Source organism: Solanum pennellii, chromosome 1 (genome assembly GCF_001406875.1).
Source record: "Solanum pennellii chromosome 1, SPENNV200".
NCBI lineage: Eukaryota > Viridiplantae > Streptophyta > Magnoliopsida > Solanales > Solanaceae > Solanum > Solanum pennellii.
Genome location: NC_028637.1, coordinates 93,927,554 through 93,944,267, shown reverse-complemented (window position 1 = coordinate 93,944,267; position 16,714 = coordinate 93,927,554). Strand labels below are relative to the sequence as shown.

The 16,714-nt window shown below is 28.3% G+C and overlaps 1 protein-coding gene across 1 annotated transcript; it reads right to left on the bottom strand.

The window, feature by feature from the left end:
- Positions 1-3,397, bottom strand: LOC107014528 (flavanone 3-dioxygenase 3-like). The gene is made up of 4 exons (XM_015214465.2): positions 3,378-3,397; positions 2,344-2,608; positions 1,715-1,962; positions 1-1,596 (listed from the first exon to the last, which is right to left on the bottom strand). Exons 1-4 carry the CDS (start codon positions 3,395-3,397, stop codon positions 1,026-1,028), a joined length of 1,104 nt encoding a protein of 367 aa, XP_015069951.2. The 3' UTR covers positions 1-1,025.
- Between the last annotated feature and the right edge of the window lie 13,317 nt (positions 3,398-16,714).

Here is a 16,714-nt window from a genome sequence, read left to right as displayed (position 1 = left end):
GAATTTTTGATATTGCAAATGAGTTAAAGCATTATGATGTGAAATAGAGTGAGTTATGACTGTACTATTTATTCCACTAACGGTAAGAAATATATGCAAAAAGAAGCAATTCAGTGTAAGAAAATATAGATAATTTGTCATGATGATTAATTAATTTGAAAGAGTTCTGAAATGATAACAGGATAGTGTTGGACCTCTGGAATTTGGCTAAGAACACCGTGATGAAAATTTCTCTATAGTGTTAGACTCTTCATATTGACATGCCAGGCTTATGAAACTTGAGTTTGAAGCACATTCCGTCTTGTCTTATTAGGAGAAAAAAGAAAAAGGGAAAAAGATTATAATACTAAATTATTGTTATGCTGGTTAATTTGCGAGCTACATGTACAAAACAAATATTGTTGAAGCTGGTTGTATCTGTATATACTTTATAATGGTAAATCATCCTAGTGGCTTTGCAGATCTAATTAGTTTAAGATCTTAATGAATTCTCCTTATCAATTTACTGTCAATAAAAAATTAAACATGTGTACTAGAGATGAATGTGATATGATTTACATTAGGAGTAAGCATGAATACCTTTTAAACAACTTGAATGCTTTAGTGTGATGAATGTATTGAATTTTCTGCTATTTGAAGAAAAAACTTAAAATTTTCAGCTTGTAACATCTATGTGCTGAAGTCTGGTGTTAGCCAACTGAGGTAAAACATTGGCTGAATAAGGATTTCGATAATTTATTTATATGGTGTTGACAAATCATGCTTTCATAAATCTATCAAAATGAAATCTGTACTTAAAAATAAATGAACTGATAAACTTTGTTTCAAAATTTATTTATCACAGTGAGATCTTGTACATGAAGAATGAAGAGACCCTCACGATTGATATTAGTATTAGAACAAATAATTACTAGTTATGTGCGTGTGTATTTAAACAGTACGGATACAGAGGTTGTGCGGCATAGAATTTGTTAAAGAAGAGATTTCTTGTATGCTTTGCTCTACTGTTTCATTTCTCATAATCTTCATGAGTTTATTTTTAATTTGTCTATATACTTAGCTTCTACGATATCTTCTCCAGAAATGAAATCTAGAAAATCACTGAAGCCTCCTTCTTTATAGGATAAGATATGTTGTTCATTGACAAGCTCGGATGCAGGTCTAACTTTTTTACCTAAAGCTAGACTATGAAGGCTTGCAATTGAAATGCGCTTTATTTCTGAGTTAACTGTTGCTCGATGAAGAACACTTTTGTATCTACCATTGCTCAATACTTCCATTTGATCTCCCAATTGAACAATGAGAGCCCCTTCAATGAGTGGAACTGAATGCCACTTTTCATCTCGATCCATGGTTTGTAAGCCCAGATGGTTTTGAAGAATGATCGTTAGCATACCGTAATCTGTATGTGGTGGCAATCCTAGAGTAAGCTCTGGCTCAGGACATGCTGGATAGCAATTAACTGCCATGACCTGGGAACCTTCTGTAATGTCTTCATGTAAGTAATTACTGTTTAGTCCTAAGCTCTCAAATATCATTTTCATGAGTCCTTCTTGCAACTTTTGTGCTTCCACGGTGTAGTTTCCCATTTTATTCCTGCATGAAGAATTTCTTTAGTATCTTGAAGAAATTATTTCGTTCTTAAACAGTAAGAAATTTAATCTACAAGACAACTTTTATGTTAAACATATTATAAAGAAAATGAAAGACTTACTTGTAACTTGTGGGATTTGATGGCCAAAAGTCGAGCCAAGTTGAGGTTGGATTAGCATAGTGCTTGAGGAAGTCTCTCCAAAAGTATACTTTGTCTTTGACATGATTTAGACTGGTACCATATCTTACGGGGTCATGAACATTTGAAGACAAGAGATGTCTTTTCTCTTCAGTTGGTAAATTGAAGAATTCACTCGCAACTTCTATGGCATCTTTCATGACTGACATTGGGATTCCATGGTTAATTACCTGCAAAATCATTTATTGCATGCATGGTGTTATTTTGCACAGGTGAATTTGTGAAGAACGTCATATTTTTCTTCCTACTAGACAATCTAAGTATCTGAAATCTTGGGCATTGACTTGTTTTTAGTAAATTTGATCAAAATAAAGGTTAATGAGAAGACAAAGGGGATGAGGCATAGAACCTTAATGCACCATGTGTGACATTAACTTATTTCTATATGTTGATGATAAGACATCATCTTTTTTCTCACTTGGGGCATGCATATACTTCTTATTTGGATCCTATCGCAAGGAAGGAAGTAAATGAATAGCGTAACATTATCTTATCTAGTATGCAGTTGCAGGTGACATGGACACGACACGAAACTGCATGACAAGTAGTACCTGGAAGAAACCAAATTTCTTGCAAGCCAGGTGTACTTCCTGAATTATCTGAGATCGAAGATGAGGGTGGTGCAGATAAGATAGATCCACAATTGGCAAGCATGTGTTATGCAAGGTACTATTGGGCCGTAAGGATGGTGGAAGGATATAACGCTTGGGAACACAGGTTAGTTCCTCTTCAGTAAGTGTCATGGCACTAGTAAATGAACCATTTGGTGAAGCTGAACTTTCCATTATTTTTTCCCACCTTATTGTGTTATTCTTCCTTTATGTTCCATATGACTTTTAATCCCTCCCTATTTATAAGGAGGAAAATATGAAGATATGGTTGGAGTTTTTAATTATTTATCGAGATATATGTGATGAATATATATACGTATAATGCTATGGATAGGACTATAACCATTGTAGGAATATTGTATATAGTCATACATGAATAGCCAAAGAGTAAAATATTTCAGGCTTGGTAATTGTCGGTCTCCATGTTGAATCCGATAGTGCAACTATGTTCAGATTCAACTGGGTGTGACTCCACGCGCCATGCGAGAGACTAGTGATCTAATTTTACGCGCGTACGTAGGCACTCTGGATTTTGGAACATTTATTCTTTTTTACTTTAGTTTCCTATCTGAGAAGTAATTAACTCGTCGCCTATTTGTTCAGTGCTACTCTTTGTTTAGGGGTGTCAATAAGACGATTTGGTTGATTATTTTTAAAAAATTATATGATATCAATTGTTTAAATATTTTATAATGTGTAATTAAAAGTAAAATTTTTAAAATCATATCGATTTCTCTTTGATATTAATTCGATTTGGTTAATTTTTTGCCTTTTTGCTTTTAGAATGTTACATAATGTATTATAAATAAAATATTTATTCTACAAGTATGTTTTTGAAGAAGCACTTCAACTCTCCATCAAATAAATAGTAATTGTTAATGTGTTGTTACATTTAAACATTTAAAGGAGTGCTTGCATATGTTTTCTCTTTGATGAAGTATGAAAAAATTTATCATTGTAGAGGCACAACTAACCAAAGGTTGTGACGCTTCATTTACTTTTTGATAAGTGGGTCATTTTTTACTTTAAAACAAGAACTTCCTACAACGAACAAGAGAGAGAAAATATATTTACACATACATTGAGTTAACAAAACTTTTACATATAGCAAATAAAAAATTCATATTTGTATGCTATAACAAAGTTTGTATAATTGCGCTCCATAGCAAACATAGAAACTGTGTAATTCACTATACATATACAGTTGAAGCAAATTGTATAAAACGAAGTGTATAAAACAAGAAAGAGAAAGCCACTTGGGCAGAAAACTGTATAAAAACGAAGTGTATAAAACGAATTATATTATTATAAGTGTATAGAACGATTATATACAATTTGAATTTGTATAAAATGGAAAAGAGAGAAAGACAAAAGAGATTTGACAAGGAACATACAATTGAATTGAATTGTATAAAACGAGAAAGAGAGAAATTAGATACAATTTGAAAATTGTATAAAACGAGAAAGAGAGAAAGGTAAAAGAAAGTGGGCAGGGGAGTACTTTTATTGTATAATTATAAGTGTATCGGACGAAAATATATGTACTTGCATGTGTATATACAATTTTCTCACGCTTTATACAAACAGAAACGCAATTTATACATTTCGCTTTTGTTTGTATAAGTGAGAAAGGCGAGGGTGGTGAGCGAGATTTAGGAGAGTGGCGAGCGAGATATGGAAGAGGGGAACAAAAATATATGTATTTATACAATTTTCTCTGCTTTATATAATTAGAAACAATTTTTATACACTTGTTTTGTATAAAAAGTGAGGAAGCGAGCGAGAGATTGGAGGAGAGTGGCGAGCGAGATATTTGGAAGAGAGGCGCCTGACAATTTTTTGCAAACGTTTGCTATGGAGCACAATTAAATCAAACTCTTGCTACTCCATTTATTTTAGGTTATTAGTTTGCTATTATATATAATTTTCCTTATAAAAAATGCAAGAAAAAATGTGTGTTAGCTATTTTTTTAATTATTATTATTAATATAGTATTATTGTTGTTGCAGTTGTATGTCCGTTTGACAAATTTATTTTGATATGATTTTTTTTTTGGTGTATTAAGTTATTGTGTGTTTTTCTTCAAAAATTCTTTCATAATTATTGTGATTTTAGAATGTAGTCATTTTATTTTAATTGTTATAATCAGGTATGTTGATTGTTACCTTATTTTTAGATTAGAACTTCTGTGAAGGAAAGTAATTACTATTGTGGAGATGTTTGCTTAAAACAAAGTGTCACTGCTCAAAGAAATAATTTTTAAAGAGTATAGTCATCCTAATAACATTTTTTCAGTTCAATTTATATCAATTAAAGTAGAATGATGTACTATTCATATAGTTTGTATATTTTATTTTTATCATCATTACATTTTGATCATAATTTTTGTAATAAAATAGTATTAACACATTCTCTCGAGTACATTTTATTAATTTTAATTTTTAAAAATATTGCATTATTATTGTTAAATTTGTGATATAGTAATTTGTTTTAATTAAAGATGGCTAGATATAAAAAGAAAATCAAGATCTAAATACTTTACTTTTTTATTTCTTTTCAACATCAAACATGGTAAATTATAAATTCTCACAAACTCAAATGATGAAATAAAATCGTCAACAAATAATGTCTGTTCGACAAACTTGCAGAATGACCATTTGGCCCTCTATAAAAGCCGGCGAGTTTCTAATTAAAAATTGTGCGCAAAAATATCAGAAGATAGAAAATAAATAATGGAAGTAGAGCAGATATTTAATTTGAAAAAATAATATAAAAATCAATCAGATTATCTGATCATATCCAAAGTAGAAGCTGTATTGGACAAAAAAACTAATGCATTGTATCCTTTTTCTCCCGAAAATTACGCGCTCAAGTTCATGTGTCGGCACGCGCTTCCATGTCATCAATACATGGTTGTTCGAAAATATGCATATTTTGAGCATGCATAGCATTTAATATAATACATTATAACTTATAAGTTTATAATTTAAGTGTTAAATTATACGGTATCCTATCAAACTTTGTTTTTATATTTGGGGATAGAAATGAATGAGGAGTTTCGATTTTAGACTTCGTCAAAACTTTTGAGTTGTTCATAACTAACTCAAGCTTTCAAAAGAGAGAGGAACACTTTGTGAATTATCACACAATCAAGACTTTAATAAATTCCATGCTTTTTTAGGAAGTTTGTAAAGCGAAGTTATATATGATTATATTTCGAATATTAATTTTACTATCCAACATAAGCTCATGGATGTGAATTTACAATGTTACAGATGAAAATTCAAGGATTAGATCAGTAATTTACAATGTCTATCTGTATTGACAGAGTTAGAATTTTTATTAAGAGGGATAACTTAATAAGCAGAAAGGTGCTCGATGGTTGAACGGAGAGGTCCTATAAAATTGGAATTCAAAAAGGTTGCTTACATGATGTTAGTGGAGCACTTAATAAGACGAGGAGGAATAGAGAAAAGTATAAGACGTCAAAGAAGGAAGTGAAACTAGTGGTCATGACGGCTAAAAATCTGCAGCTTCGGGTATTGAGAGGATTAAATTTCTTAAGAAAATACAGTGAAACTAGTGGCCATGACTTGAAGTCTTGAACTAAGTGAAGTAAAGTGTATTAAGAAAAAAAATGGTGAAATGTAGAATAGAATGAACACATTAGACAAAGATGAAAACATATTTGTATACGTTCTTGGAGAAAGGGAACAAGATGCCGTAAAGATTTTGGGTATTGTAGGTGCATAAAAATTGTATAGGTTAAAAAGGTTATTCAATAGATGATCAGGAGGAGACTGAGTCGCTAGATAAAATTTGATAAATTTTTGAAAGAACACATGCGAGAAAAATATGATGAAGAGGATGATTGAGTTGTTTAATGTTATTTTTTGGACAATTAAAATGAGGGATGAATTGAGGTAGAGTGCAATTGTGTTGTAGTACAATAACAAGAGTGATATTTAGATCTTGCAACAATAATAAAGATATTAATTAGATACTTAGCCCTTCTAAGAAAGTTCGGGATAGTAGTCAAAGTAAGGACGAGGAGAGGTTTGTCTATTTCAAAGAATCAATTTGAATTCATGACAAGGTGATTTTAACTATAAAAGGTATTTGTTTGTATAAATATTGTTAGAGTAGTATTGTAAGAGCGATATAGACATAAGATGAGAAAATAACACATTGTATTGATTGGCCTAGAAAAGACATATGATACAATCCCTAGGAGGTCCTCTCGAGATATTTGAAGTCTAGAGGTGTAATTGTGACTTACATTAACGTCACTGAGACGATGTACGATGGAGTCAAAACTAACTTTAAAATAGTAGGAGTTGACTTAGATCGTACACTTCGCGGTCATAATGGATTTGCAACAGAGATTAGTCCTTAATTAACCCATTTTTATTTCCCCTAGCGATGGACGAATCAACATGATATATTCAAGAAGCAGTTTCGTGATGTATGTTATTTGTAAACGATATAGTATTGATTGACAAAATGCATTATGGAGTAAATGACAAGATGCATTTCCAAGTTTGGTGAAAATGACAAGATGTATTTCCAAGTTTTGATGAAAAACATGTCTAATCGTATTTATATGCTCAATCAAAATAAGTAATTATAATTCAAATGTCTATATAAAATTTAATTGTTGACAAATTTAAAAGAACATCAGTTAAGAAAAACCTATATTGTACGCGGATTCAATATCTTTTTTACAAACTTATTTTTTAAGTGATGATACTTAAAAGATTTAAAATCATCTCATTAAGTGTAATATAAATAAATACATGAGAAATATTACTAATTTTGATAAATTCGAAAAGATATTAATCAAATGCTTTTATATTTTTGCTCTAAAATATTTTTTTTATCTATATATATATCACATCATTTCATTCCTTTTTTCGCACTTCTAAAGTGAAGAAATTTATTCGAATATCCATGATTAAAGTATTTTTCTTTATCGATTGTTGAATTTTTACTCAAAGAAGTTATAAAATATTTAAATTTACATAAATATTAGCCACATTCAAAGTAATAAAGGTATAACTAAAGATATAACTAAAATGGGTCTCATAATTTAGTAAGATTTATATACTACTTAATATTTTTATCCTTTTTTTGGGAGAGCTCACACTTTTTTGCTACCTTGGTGACTCGAACTCACAACATTTAAGATTCAATATATAAATATTTACCATCTAAGTAAACTTCTCTTATCAATACCTTAACTTTTTTTTAAAATATCCGTGTACACTGATAAAGACACGTCTACTTAATCCTCACCTCTCTCTTATATAATTAGAGAAAATTTAAAAGATCGACATGTGAACAAGTTGCAAAGAAACAACCTTATTGATATAAAAGGCAAGTCTAAATGCATGTATATATTTGTTTCGTCATTAAATCCAGAAATCCCATAAACCGCAATATGCAGTTGTTTTGTAAATATATATCGTCTGCTGGTTTTGATTTTATTTGTTTTATAATAATATGCAGAATGAAAAAAAGAATATAATAGTACAATAAAGGCCAAATACATAAACAAATCCCTAAATTTGTTGGGTTTTTTCCCTCAAGTACCTCAACTACGTCATTTTTCAATTGAATCATTGAACCACCCATAATTTATTTCTTTAAAACACTGTTGGTTGATTTTGATCAGCTTTTCTATTGTAAAATGTCTTCAATTGTGTTCGTATTGTAATAATTTTGATTGAAGGAATGAAGACAAACCGTGTTAGTCTCATTTGTTTTCTAATGTGTTCAAATGACTTAAGTAAAACACAATTATTCTTAAACATTTTCACTATCAATTGGACTAATGATTTGTGGAACAAAATATGTATCCTCTATCAATACCCCTCACAAATCTGGTTTCACATTAGACAACGGTATTTGTTTAAACAGAACAAATTATGGGAGTTTAATGATTCAATAGGAAAATGAAGTAATTAAGATATCTGAGAAAAAAAATCTAATAAATTTAAGGATCTGCTTATGTATTTGACCTACAATAAATATAAAATATAATACATGACGCATGCACTAAAGGACATTGAAATATATATCATCCAAAAATCAGATTCATGCATGAATCTGATTTTCAAAAATTTCAACTCATATTCGTAAGCATATACACTTTATGTCTGGCATCTCAATCTACTTTAATTTTTTATTATTGAGTATATTGATTTATTTTTTTAAACTAGTGTCTACGCTGTTTTTAATTAATTAATATTTCATCTATATTTTTCTATTTACACTTTTATTAATTTAATTTTTTCTAAGTAAATTTTAAATGTTAATCATACTTATTTTATATTTAAACACACTTGACATGACTGGTTTAATACCACAAAATTTAAGATATATTTATAGATATTTTTAAATGACAAATCACTTTTTTTTTTGTAATTTACATTTTTTAATTACTCCCTCCGTTTAAAAAAGAATAACCTCCTTTCTTTTTTAGTCTGTTTAAAAAAGAATGATCGCTTTCTTTTTTTGATAACATTTTAATTTCAACTTTTCACGTGACATTTTTAAAGCCACAAGATCAAATGACAATTTTTTTTTACATTTGACCTAACTTTAATTTAGATTCAAAAATATTCTTTATATTACTAAATTCAATGTCAAATTAAATTAAGTCATTCTTCGTAAAACGAAGGGAGCATATACCAAGTCAGAAAAGGTCTAGCCTCCCACTCCAGCCCACTGGGGCCCATTGTATGTTTTGTACCTTTTTTTTTGTTTTTATATAAAAAAGTGGGGTAGGCCTCTATTTTTTACTCCACTAACCTGAGAATGTAGAGCTATATAAATTCTTTATTATGAGAACCAGTGGGAGAAAATTGTGTAGACAACTTTTGAGGGGAAAAAAATAGTGAGGAAAAGAAACTAAGTAGAGCTATGTATATATATTTTTTCTGCAGAAGCAATGGCTTAATTTACAAGTATAGGTACGTACGAACGTATAATGCATGGTAAGTTAATGTGCATGGAATATTCGACTCTCTCGCTCAGTTGAAAATTATGAAACAAATCTGCGGTAATTCTTAATTGTCAAGTTTTTTGGTACGTACTATTAATTAACAAAACTGCATGCATTTACTGATGATAGTACATTTTATTTGATTCATTCTCTCATATATATGTTGATATATTCCTTTTCCATTAATTAATTTCTATAGTACATGTATGCATGCATATAAATAAAGTATCGACGTTCTTCTTTTATGTTTATAACTTCAACAAATCAAGCATTTTGAGTTTTTCAAGTCTAATATTAAATAATCAGATTGGATATAATTTCTTTTAGTTCTTAAGTTTCTAGCTGATCAGTAGTACTGTGTTTCCTTTCTTTCTGATTTTTAACCTGTTTGATAATATAATAATCTATAATAAAGGTCAATTACACATGTTTATTAATTCTATTGCATTTAAATACAGATGATTTGTTCTCCAAATAAATATGTAATTTTAACCATTACTTCTTTTCATTCTTTTACTATATATATAGAGAGAGTAAAGTTTACGGTGTATTCTTAAGTAATTTAATTCTCGTGTTATCCAAGATATTTTGGAATATTAATGCTCCAAATCAATGTGTTTGCAACAAATTTTAAACATATGGAAAATAAACAAACCATACAAATAAAATATGAAGAAACATAATTTTATTGATTAAGATAGCGGGTACAATTCTGTTGATCCCTTGATTCTACTCTCCAAGATTTATTCATAATTTGAGGGCCGTTAGTGGCGTATTTCTCGAACTATGATGATTTAGATTTGACCTCTCTATATGAATAATCCATCAATTTGTGGAGTATTCGAGATCTTGATCTCTTTGTGGATTTTTTGAGATGCCTTTTAAGGGAATTTAGTGCCCTTTATATAGGCATAAACTAGGATTTGAGGTTGAGTAACCTCCAAGAATCCTTATCTGAGTTGAACACAATTTGTAGAGTCCCAACTCGAATTGAACGCATCTTGTAGAGTCCCACAAAATTTCAATGTCTACAAATGCCCCCATGCTTCAAGGCTTGACGGAGGGTAGACTTGTGAAACTCAAAGACGAGGCTTGAAGTATACTTCAGATTTTCAAATTTGATTTAAGAGAGAAGAGATGAAGGGCAGATTTGGTCTCACTTGGCGTGCCAATTTGTTTGCAACAAATTTTAAACATATGGATAATAAATAAACCATACAAATAAAATATGAAGAAACATGATTTTATTCATCAAGATTGTGAGTACAAATCTGTTCCTCCCTTGATTCTACTCTCTAAAATAATTTATCCATGATTCGAGGACCGTTAGTGGCGTATTTCTCGAATTCCGTCAGTGGCGTATTTCTCGAATTAGGATGATTTAGATTCGACCTCTCTATATGAATAATCCATCAATTTATGGAGTATTCGAGATGTTGATCTCTTTGTGGATTTTTCGAGATGCCTTTTAAGGGAATTTAGTGCCCTTTATATAGGCATAAACTAGGATTTAAGGTTGAGTAACCTCCAAGAATCCTTATCTGAGTTGAACACAATTTGTAGAGTCCCAACTCGAATTGAACGCATCTTGTAGAGTCCCACAAAATTTCAATGTCTACACAATGATAACACGAAAATCTATTATTTGAGACTTTACTTTTTATTTGGGATTCCAATTCGAATTTAAGCTAATGATAGTTTGAAAAATGTCACATGACTTCATGGAAAATACTTGTCACGAAAATTAAAATTGTTGAGAAAATATCTAATCCAATATTTTCTTCTATCGATCAATCAAATTATTTGATCAAAACCGAGCTAAAAGTACTTTTCAAAGTAAAGTTTATTTGTGGCTCTTTGATCTCCGCTTTTTTTTTTTTTTTTGAGTAAACATGTCTCTATTAGTTGGTAGGTGTTTTTGAGATGTTTGTTTTATTAATATAGGAATAAACTTTCTTTTAACAAGAATTATGTGAGGAAAAATATATCTTGAAGTATCTATTTTTGGGATATTCTTTTGTAGTTAAAAGTATACACAAACTAAAAACTTTTAGTGACAAAATACAAAAATATAATATTTGGGGAATTAAAGACGCTTGATTAGCCAATGGGAGGATCGGAAAGATAATTGCACTTGAAAGAAAAATAGATATTAGTTCCTCCTTATATAGGAAAACAATTGTTATAGCCTCAACGATTGACTTTTTTTTTCAAGCTAGTGTCACGTAGGTCGAAAAATGATAGAAAATTTATTTATAAAATAAGTTCAGGGGATAATAGGACTTTAGTATAGTATCAGTGTGTCTCTGAGATTTCGGGCATATGTTGAGGAGTACTTGTGCATTTTCCCTAATTTATTTTATATATTCAGTTACATATATTCATTTAAAAAACTGTATTCATAAATAAAATTTTAAAATGTGCTATTTTTCCTTGCTAGTGAGTGTATTTTATATGTTAAAATTAGCTGATATATATACTTTTAACTAGTGAATCACATTTTATAAAATGTATAACATCTATGATACGTGAACTTGCTTGGCCCTATATGTGTATGTATTTAAGAAGTTCTTGTGTATGTGGAAGAATGAGTCTATTAACCGATTGAGTACCGATAATCGAACTCTTGTCTTGTATTATTATGCATATATTATGTATATTATTTATATATAGATTTGAAGCTACATAAATATGTAACAGATTTAATATTAGAAAAATTATGCGGTTAAATAAATTATTCAGTATTTAATTAGTCATCATACCTATAATTTGTTATAATTATCATCATCGATTAACATTAATCACTAATTACGCGGCTGATTTTGAGATTGTATAATTAGTCATGTTTGTATAACTCGCTACACTTGTATAATTCGCAACTAATAGTTATTCTTTTGATTTGCCGTTGTATATGATGGTTTGTGTTTGTATATGACGATGATTTCCTTTGGTTTTTCAGTTTCACCATATACAATCAATATTTTTTGTGTATAACTTTCTAAAGTTTGTATAAACGGGTAGTTTTCAAATTTTGTATAATATAATTTATATAATGTATTTTGTATAATTGCTTAAAGTCCATATGTTTATGTTAGTATCAATTAGTCATTTCGAGTTTTATCACATTTGTATAATTAGAGACTTTATATTACTTAATTATACAAAAACACACAAATTATACAAAACAAAATGCGAATTATATAAATTATTGCCCTCTCTCGCACGCCTCTCTCTCCCTCTCCCAGTTTTGCCTAAGGGTGGCAGCGGAACCGGTATTTACCGGTTACCGGTCCAGTCCGTTCCGGTTCGGTTCCGGTTAGTAGCGGTATGGACCGGTTCTTTCCGGTTCCGGGACAGGTACCGGGACGGAAATCGGTATTTACCGGTATTTCCTAGTTCCAAAAATTACCGGTCCGGTTAATTTTTTTTTAAAATATATCCGTTAATAGCCGTTGGGTAACGGCTAGTGGGCCCCCCCAACGGCTATTTGAGTAAAATTTCAGTCAATAGGAGCCCTACCCCACCCCAAACTTTTTTAATACCCTAAAGTTTTAAAAATTACACTTTAACCCATTTTTTTACTTATAAATACCCCTAAATTTCATTCTTTTAGATCACAAAATCATCTATTCATCTTCTACTCTCTCAACTCTCTACTCTCTAATCTCTAATTCTATAATATATAATATCTTAATTTCGGTGTTGTCTTACTTGGTCTTTGGAAATTAGATTTGGAGCTTCAAAATTCAATTTCCAACTTTCCACGTTCGGCTTTCGGCGGTCATAAACGTCTACTTTTTTTAAGTAGACGTTCGGTACATTTGTTCCAACTTTTATTTTACGTTTCATTTATATTTAAATAATTATTTATTTATTTTGTGATTTTATTTGCATTACATTTTTCGTATTATATTTAATCTCAAGTTTAATTTTTTAATATGGATTTCGGTAAAAATATTGTTCAAAAAGAAAAGGGAAAAAAATGCATTACAGCGTGTAAAAAATATTTGTAACTTTACATCCTCCGATAATGCAAAAACCGGTAGTTCTTCTAAATCAAAAACTAAAAAATCTACTATATTAAGAATAAATACGGATGATTATACACATGTTGATGATACGGTTTTTAATATTGATAGTAATTCAGGATTAGATCCTTATCATGAACATTTACAACGTCGCTTTGCCTAGTGATAATGATAATGATAATGATATTGATAATTATACAGATACGCCTACTTTTGATGATGATGATGATGAAACTGAGCCACCTACGACTACTAATACTCCCAGTCCCGCTCCCTTTCGTTGTCTTGCCCCTACAGAACTTGTTAAAAATTCGGTTGTTTGGCAATTTATGACACAAAACGAAGATAAAAGACAAGCTATTTGTAATAAATGTAAACATAGATTAAATCATAAAATTGTTGACAAATCTGGCGGGACGGGACATTTGAGTAGTCATTTAATGTCTTATTGTAAAAATGAATTTTTGCATGCTAAAGCGGTAGCGGAAGCTTAAAAAAATGGTACCCCCCTTCCTGAAAATGTAGGAGTAGGCGGCTCTAACATGGTACAAACACAATTAAATCCGTCTAATGTTTCTGGCTCAAGTTTACCACTTTCATATAGTAGAGAAAAAGATCTTGAAGAACTAGCTAAAATGATATGTGTTATGGGTTTGCCATTTAGTTTTGCTGAAAATCCCGGTTTTATACATTATATTCAAATTGTATATAATCCAAATTTTAAAGGTTTTGCTAGAAATACAATAAAAAAGGCTGTATTTGATTATCATGCACAACATTTTCAATATCTTCGTTGTTTATTTTATTATAATACTTGTAAAATAGCTATTACTTCTGATATGGGTCGTAGTGTAAANTTTGAATTTAAAATTTTCAAACTTTAAAAGTTTGAATTTACAAATTTAAAGTTTGAAACTTTAAAAGTTTGAAAATTTTAAATTAAAACTTTAAAGTTTGAATTTAAAAATTTCAAACTTAAAGAGTTTGAAATTTAAATTTTATAACTTTAAAATTCGAATTTAAAATTTTCAAACTTTAAAGTTTCAAACTTTAAATTTGTAAATTCAAACTTTTAAAGTTTGAAAATTTTAAATTCGAATTTTAAAGTTATAAAATTTAAATTTCAAACTCTTTAAGTTTGAAATTTTTAAATTCAAACTTTAAAGTTTTAATTTAAAATTTTCAAACTTTAAAGTTTCAAACTTTAAATTTGTAAATTCAAACTTTTAAAGTTTGAAAATTTTAAATTCGAATTTTAAAGTTATAAAATTTAAATTTCAAACTCTTTAAGTTTGAAATTTTTAAATTCAAACTTTAAAGTTTTAATTTAAAATTTTCAAACTTTAAAGTTTCAAACTTTAAATTTGTAAATTCAAACTTTTAAAGTTTGAAAATTTTAAATTCGAATTTTAAAGTTATAAAATTTAAATTTCAAACTCTTTAAGTTTGAAATTTTTAAATTCAAACTTTAAAGTTTTAATTTAAAATTTTCAAACTTTAAAGTTTCAAACTTTAAATTTGTAAATTCAAACTTTTAAAGTTTGAAAATTTTAAATTCGAATTTTAAAGTTATAAAATTTAAATTTCAAACTCTTTAAGTTTGAAATTTTTAAATTCAAACTTTAAAGTTTTAATTTAAAATTTTCAAACTTTAAAGTTTCAAACTTTAAATTTGTAAATTCAAACTTTTAAAGTTTGAAAATTTTAAATTCGAATTTTAAAGTTATAAAATTTAAATTTCAAACTCTTTAAGTTTGAAATTTTTAAATTCAAACTTTAAAGTTTTAATTTAAAATTTTCAAACTTTAAAGTTTCAAACTTTAAATTTGTAAATTCAAACTTTTAAAGTTTGAAAATTTTAAATTCGAATTTTAAAGTTATAAAATTTAAATTTCAAACTCTTTAAGTTTGAAATTTTTAAATTCAAACTTTAAAGTTTTAATTTAAAATTTTCAAACTTTAAAGTTTCAAACTTTAAATTTGTAAATTCAAACTTTTAAAGTTTGAAAATTTTAAATTCGAATTTTAAAGTTATAAAATTTAAATTTCAAACTCTTTAAGTTTGAAATTTTTAAATTCAAACTTTAAAGTTTTAATTTAAAATTTTCAAACTTTAAAGTTTCAAACTTTAAATTTGTAAATTCAAACTTTTAAAGTTTGAAAATTTTAAATTCGAATTTTAAAGTTATAAAATTTAAATTTCAAACTCTTTAAGTTTGAAATTTTTAAATTCAAACTTTAAAGTTTTAATTTAAAATTTTCAAACTTTAAAGTTTCAAACTTTAAATTTGTAAATTCAAACTTTTAAAGTTTGAAAATTTTAAATTCGAATTTTAAAGTTATAAAATTTAAATTTCAAACTCTTTAAGTTTGAAATTTTTAAATTCAAACTTTAAAGTTTTAATTTAAAATTTTCAAACTTTAAAGTTTCAAACTTTAAATTTGTAAATTCAAACTTTTAAAGTTTGAAAATTTTAAATTCGAATTTTAAAGTTATAAAATTTAAATTTCAAACTCTTTAAGTTTGAAATTTTTAAATTCAAACTTTAAAGTTTTAATTTAAAATTTTCAAACTTTAAAGTTTCAAACTTTAAATTTGTAAATTCAAACTTTTAAAGTTTGAAAATTTTAAATTCGAATTTTAAAGTTATAAAATTTAAATTTCAAACTCTTTAAGTTTGAAATTTTTAAATTCAAACTTTAAAGTTTTAATTTAAAATTTTCAAACTTTAAAAGTTTGAATTTACAAATTTAAAGTTTGAAACTTTAAAAGTTTGAAAATTTTAAATTAAAACTTTAAAGTTTGAATTTAAAAATTTCAAACTTAAAGAGTTTGAAATTTAAATTTTATAACTTTAAAGTTTGAAATTTTTTTAATTTTTTTTAACTTTTAAAGTTTGAAATTTAAATTTTTAATTGCTTAATTATTATAATAAAAATTATATTTAATTAAAAAAATTAAATCTTTAATTTTTTTTAATTACAGGTCCGGTATACTACCGGTTCCCTTCCGGACCGGGACGGAACAGTACCATTTTTACCGGTTTCTCGGACCGGTCCGGTACCGGTTTCGGAACGTTACCGGTTCCCGCAGTACCGGTTCCGTACCGGTACCGGTAATTATCGGACCGGTTCTCCCGGTTCCGGTACCGCTGCCACACTTAGTTTTGCCCGCCTTTCTCCTCCCTCTCTCAATCTCGCTCGCCAGATATACAAATACATATGTATACCAATTATAGATATATAATTATCTAACCGATATACATATAAAATTCAC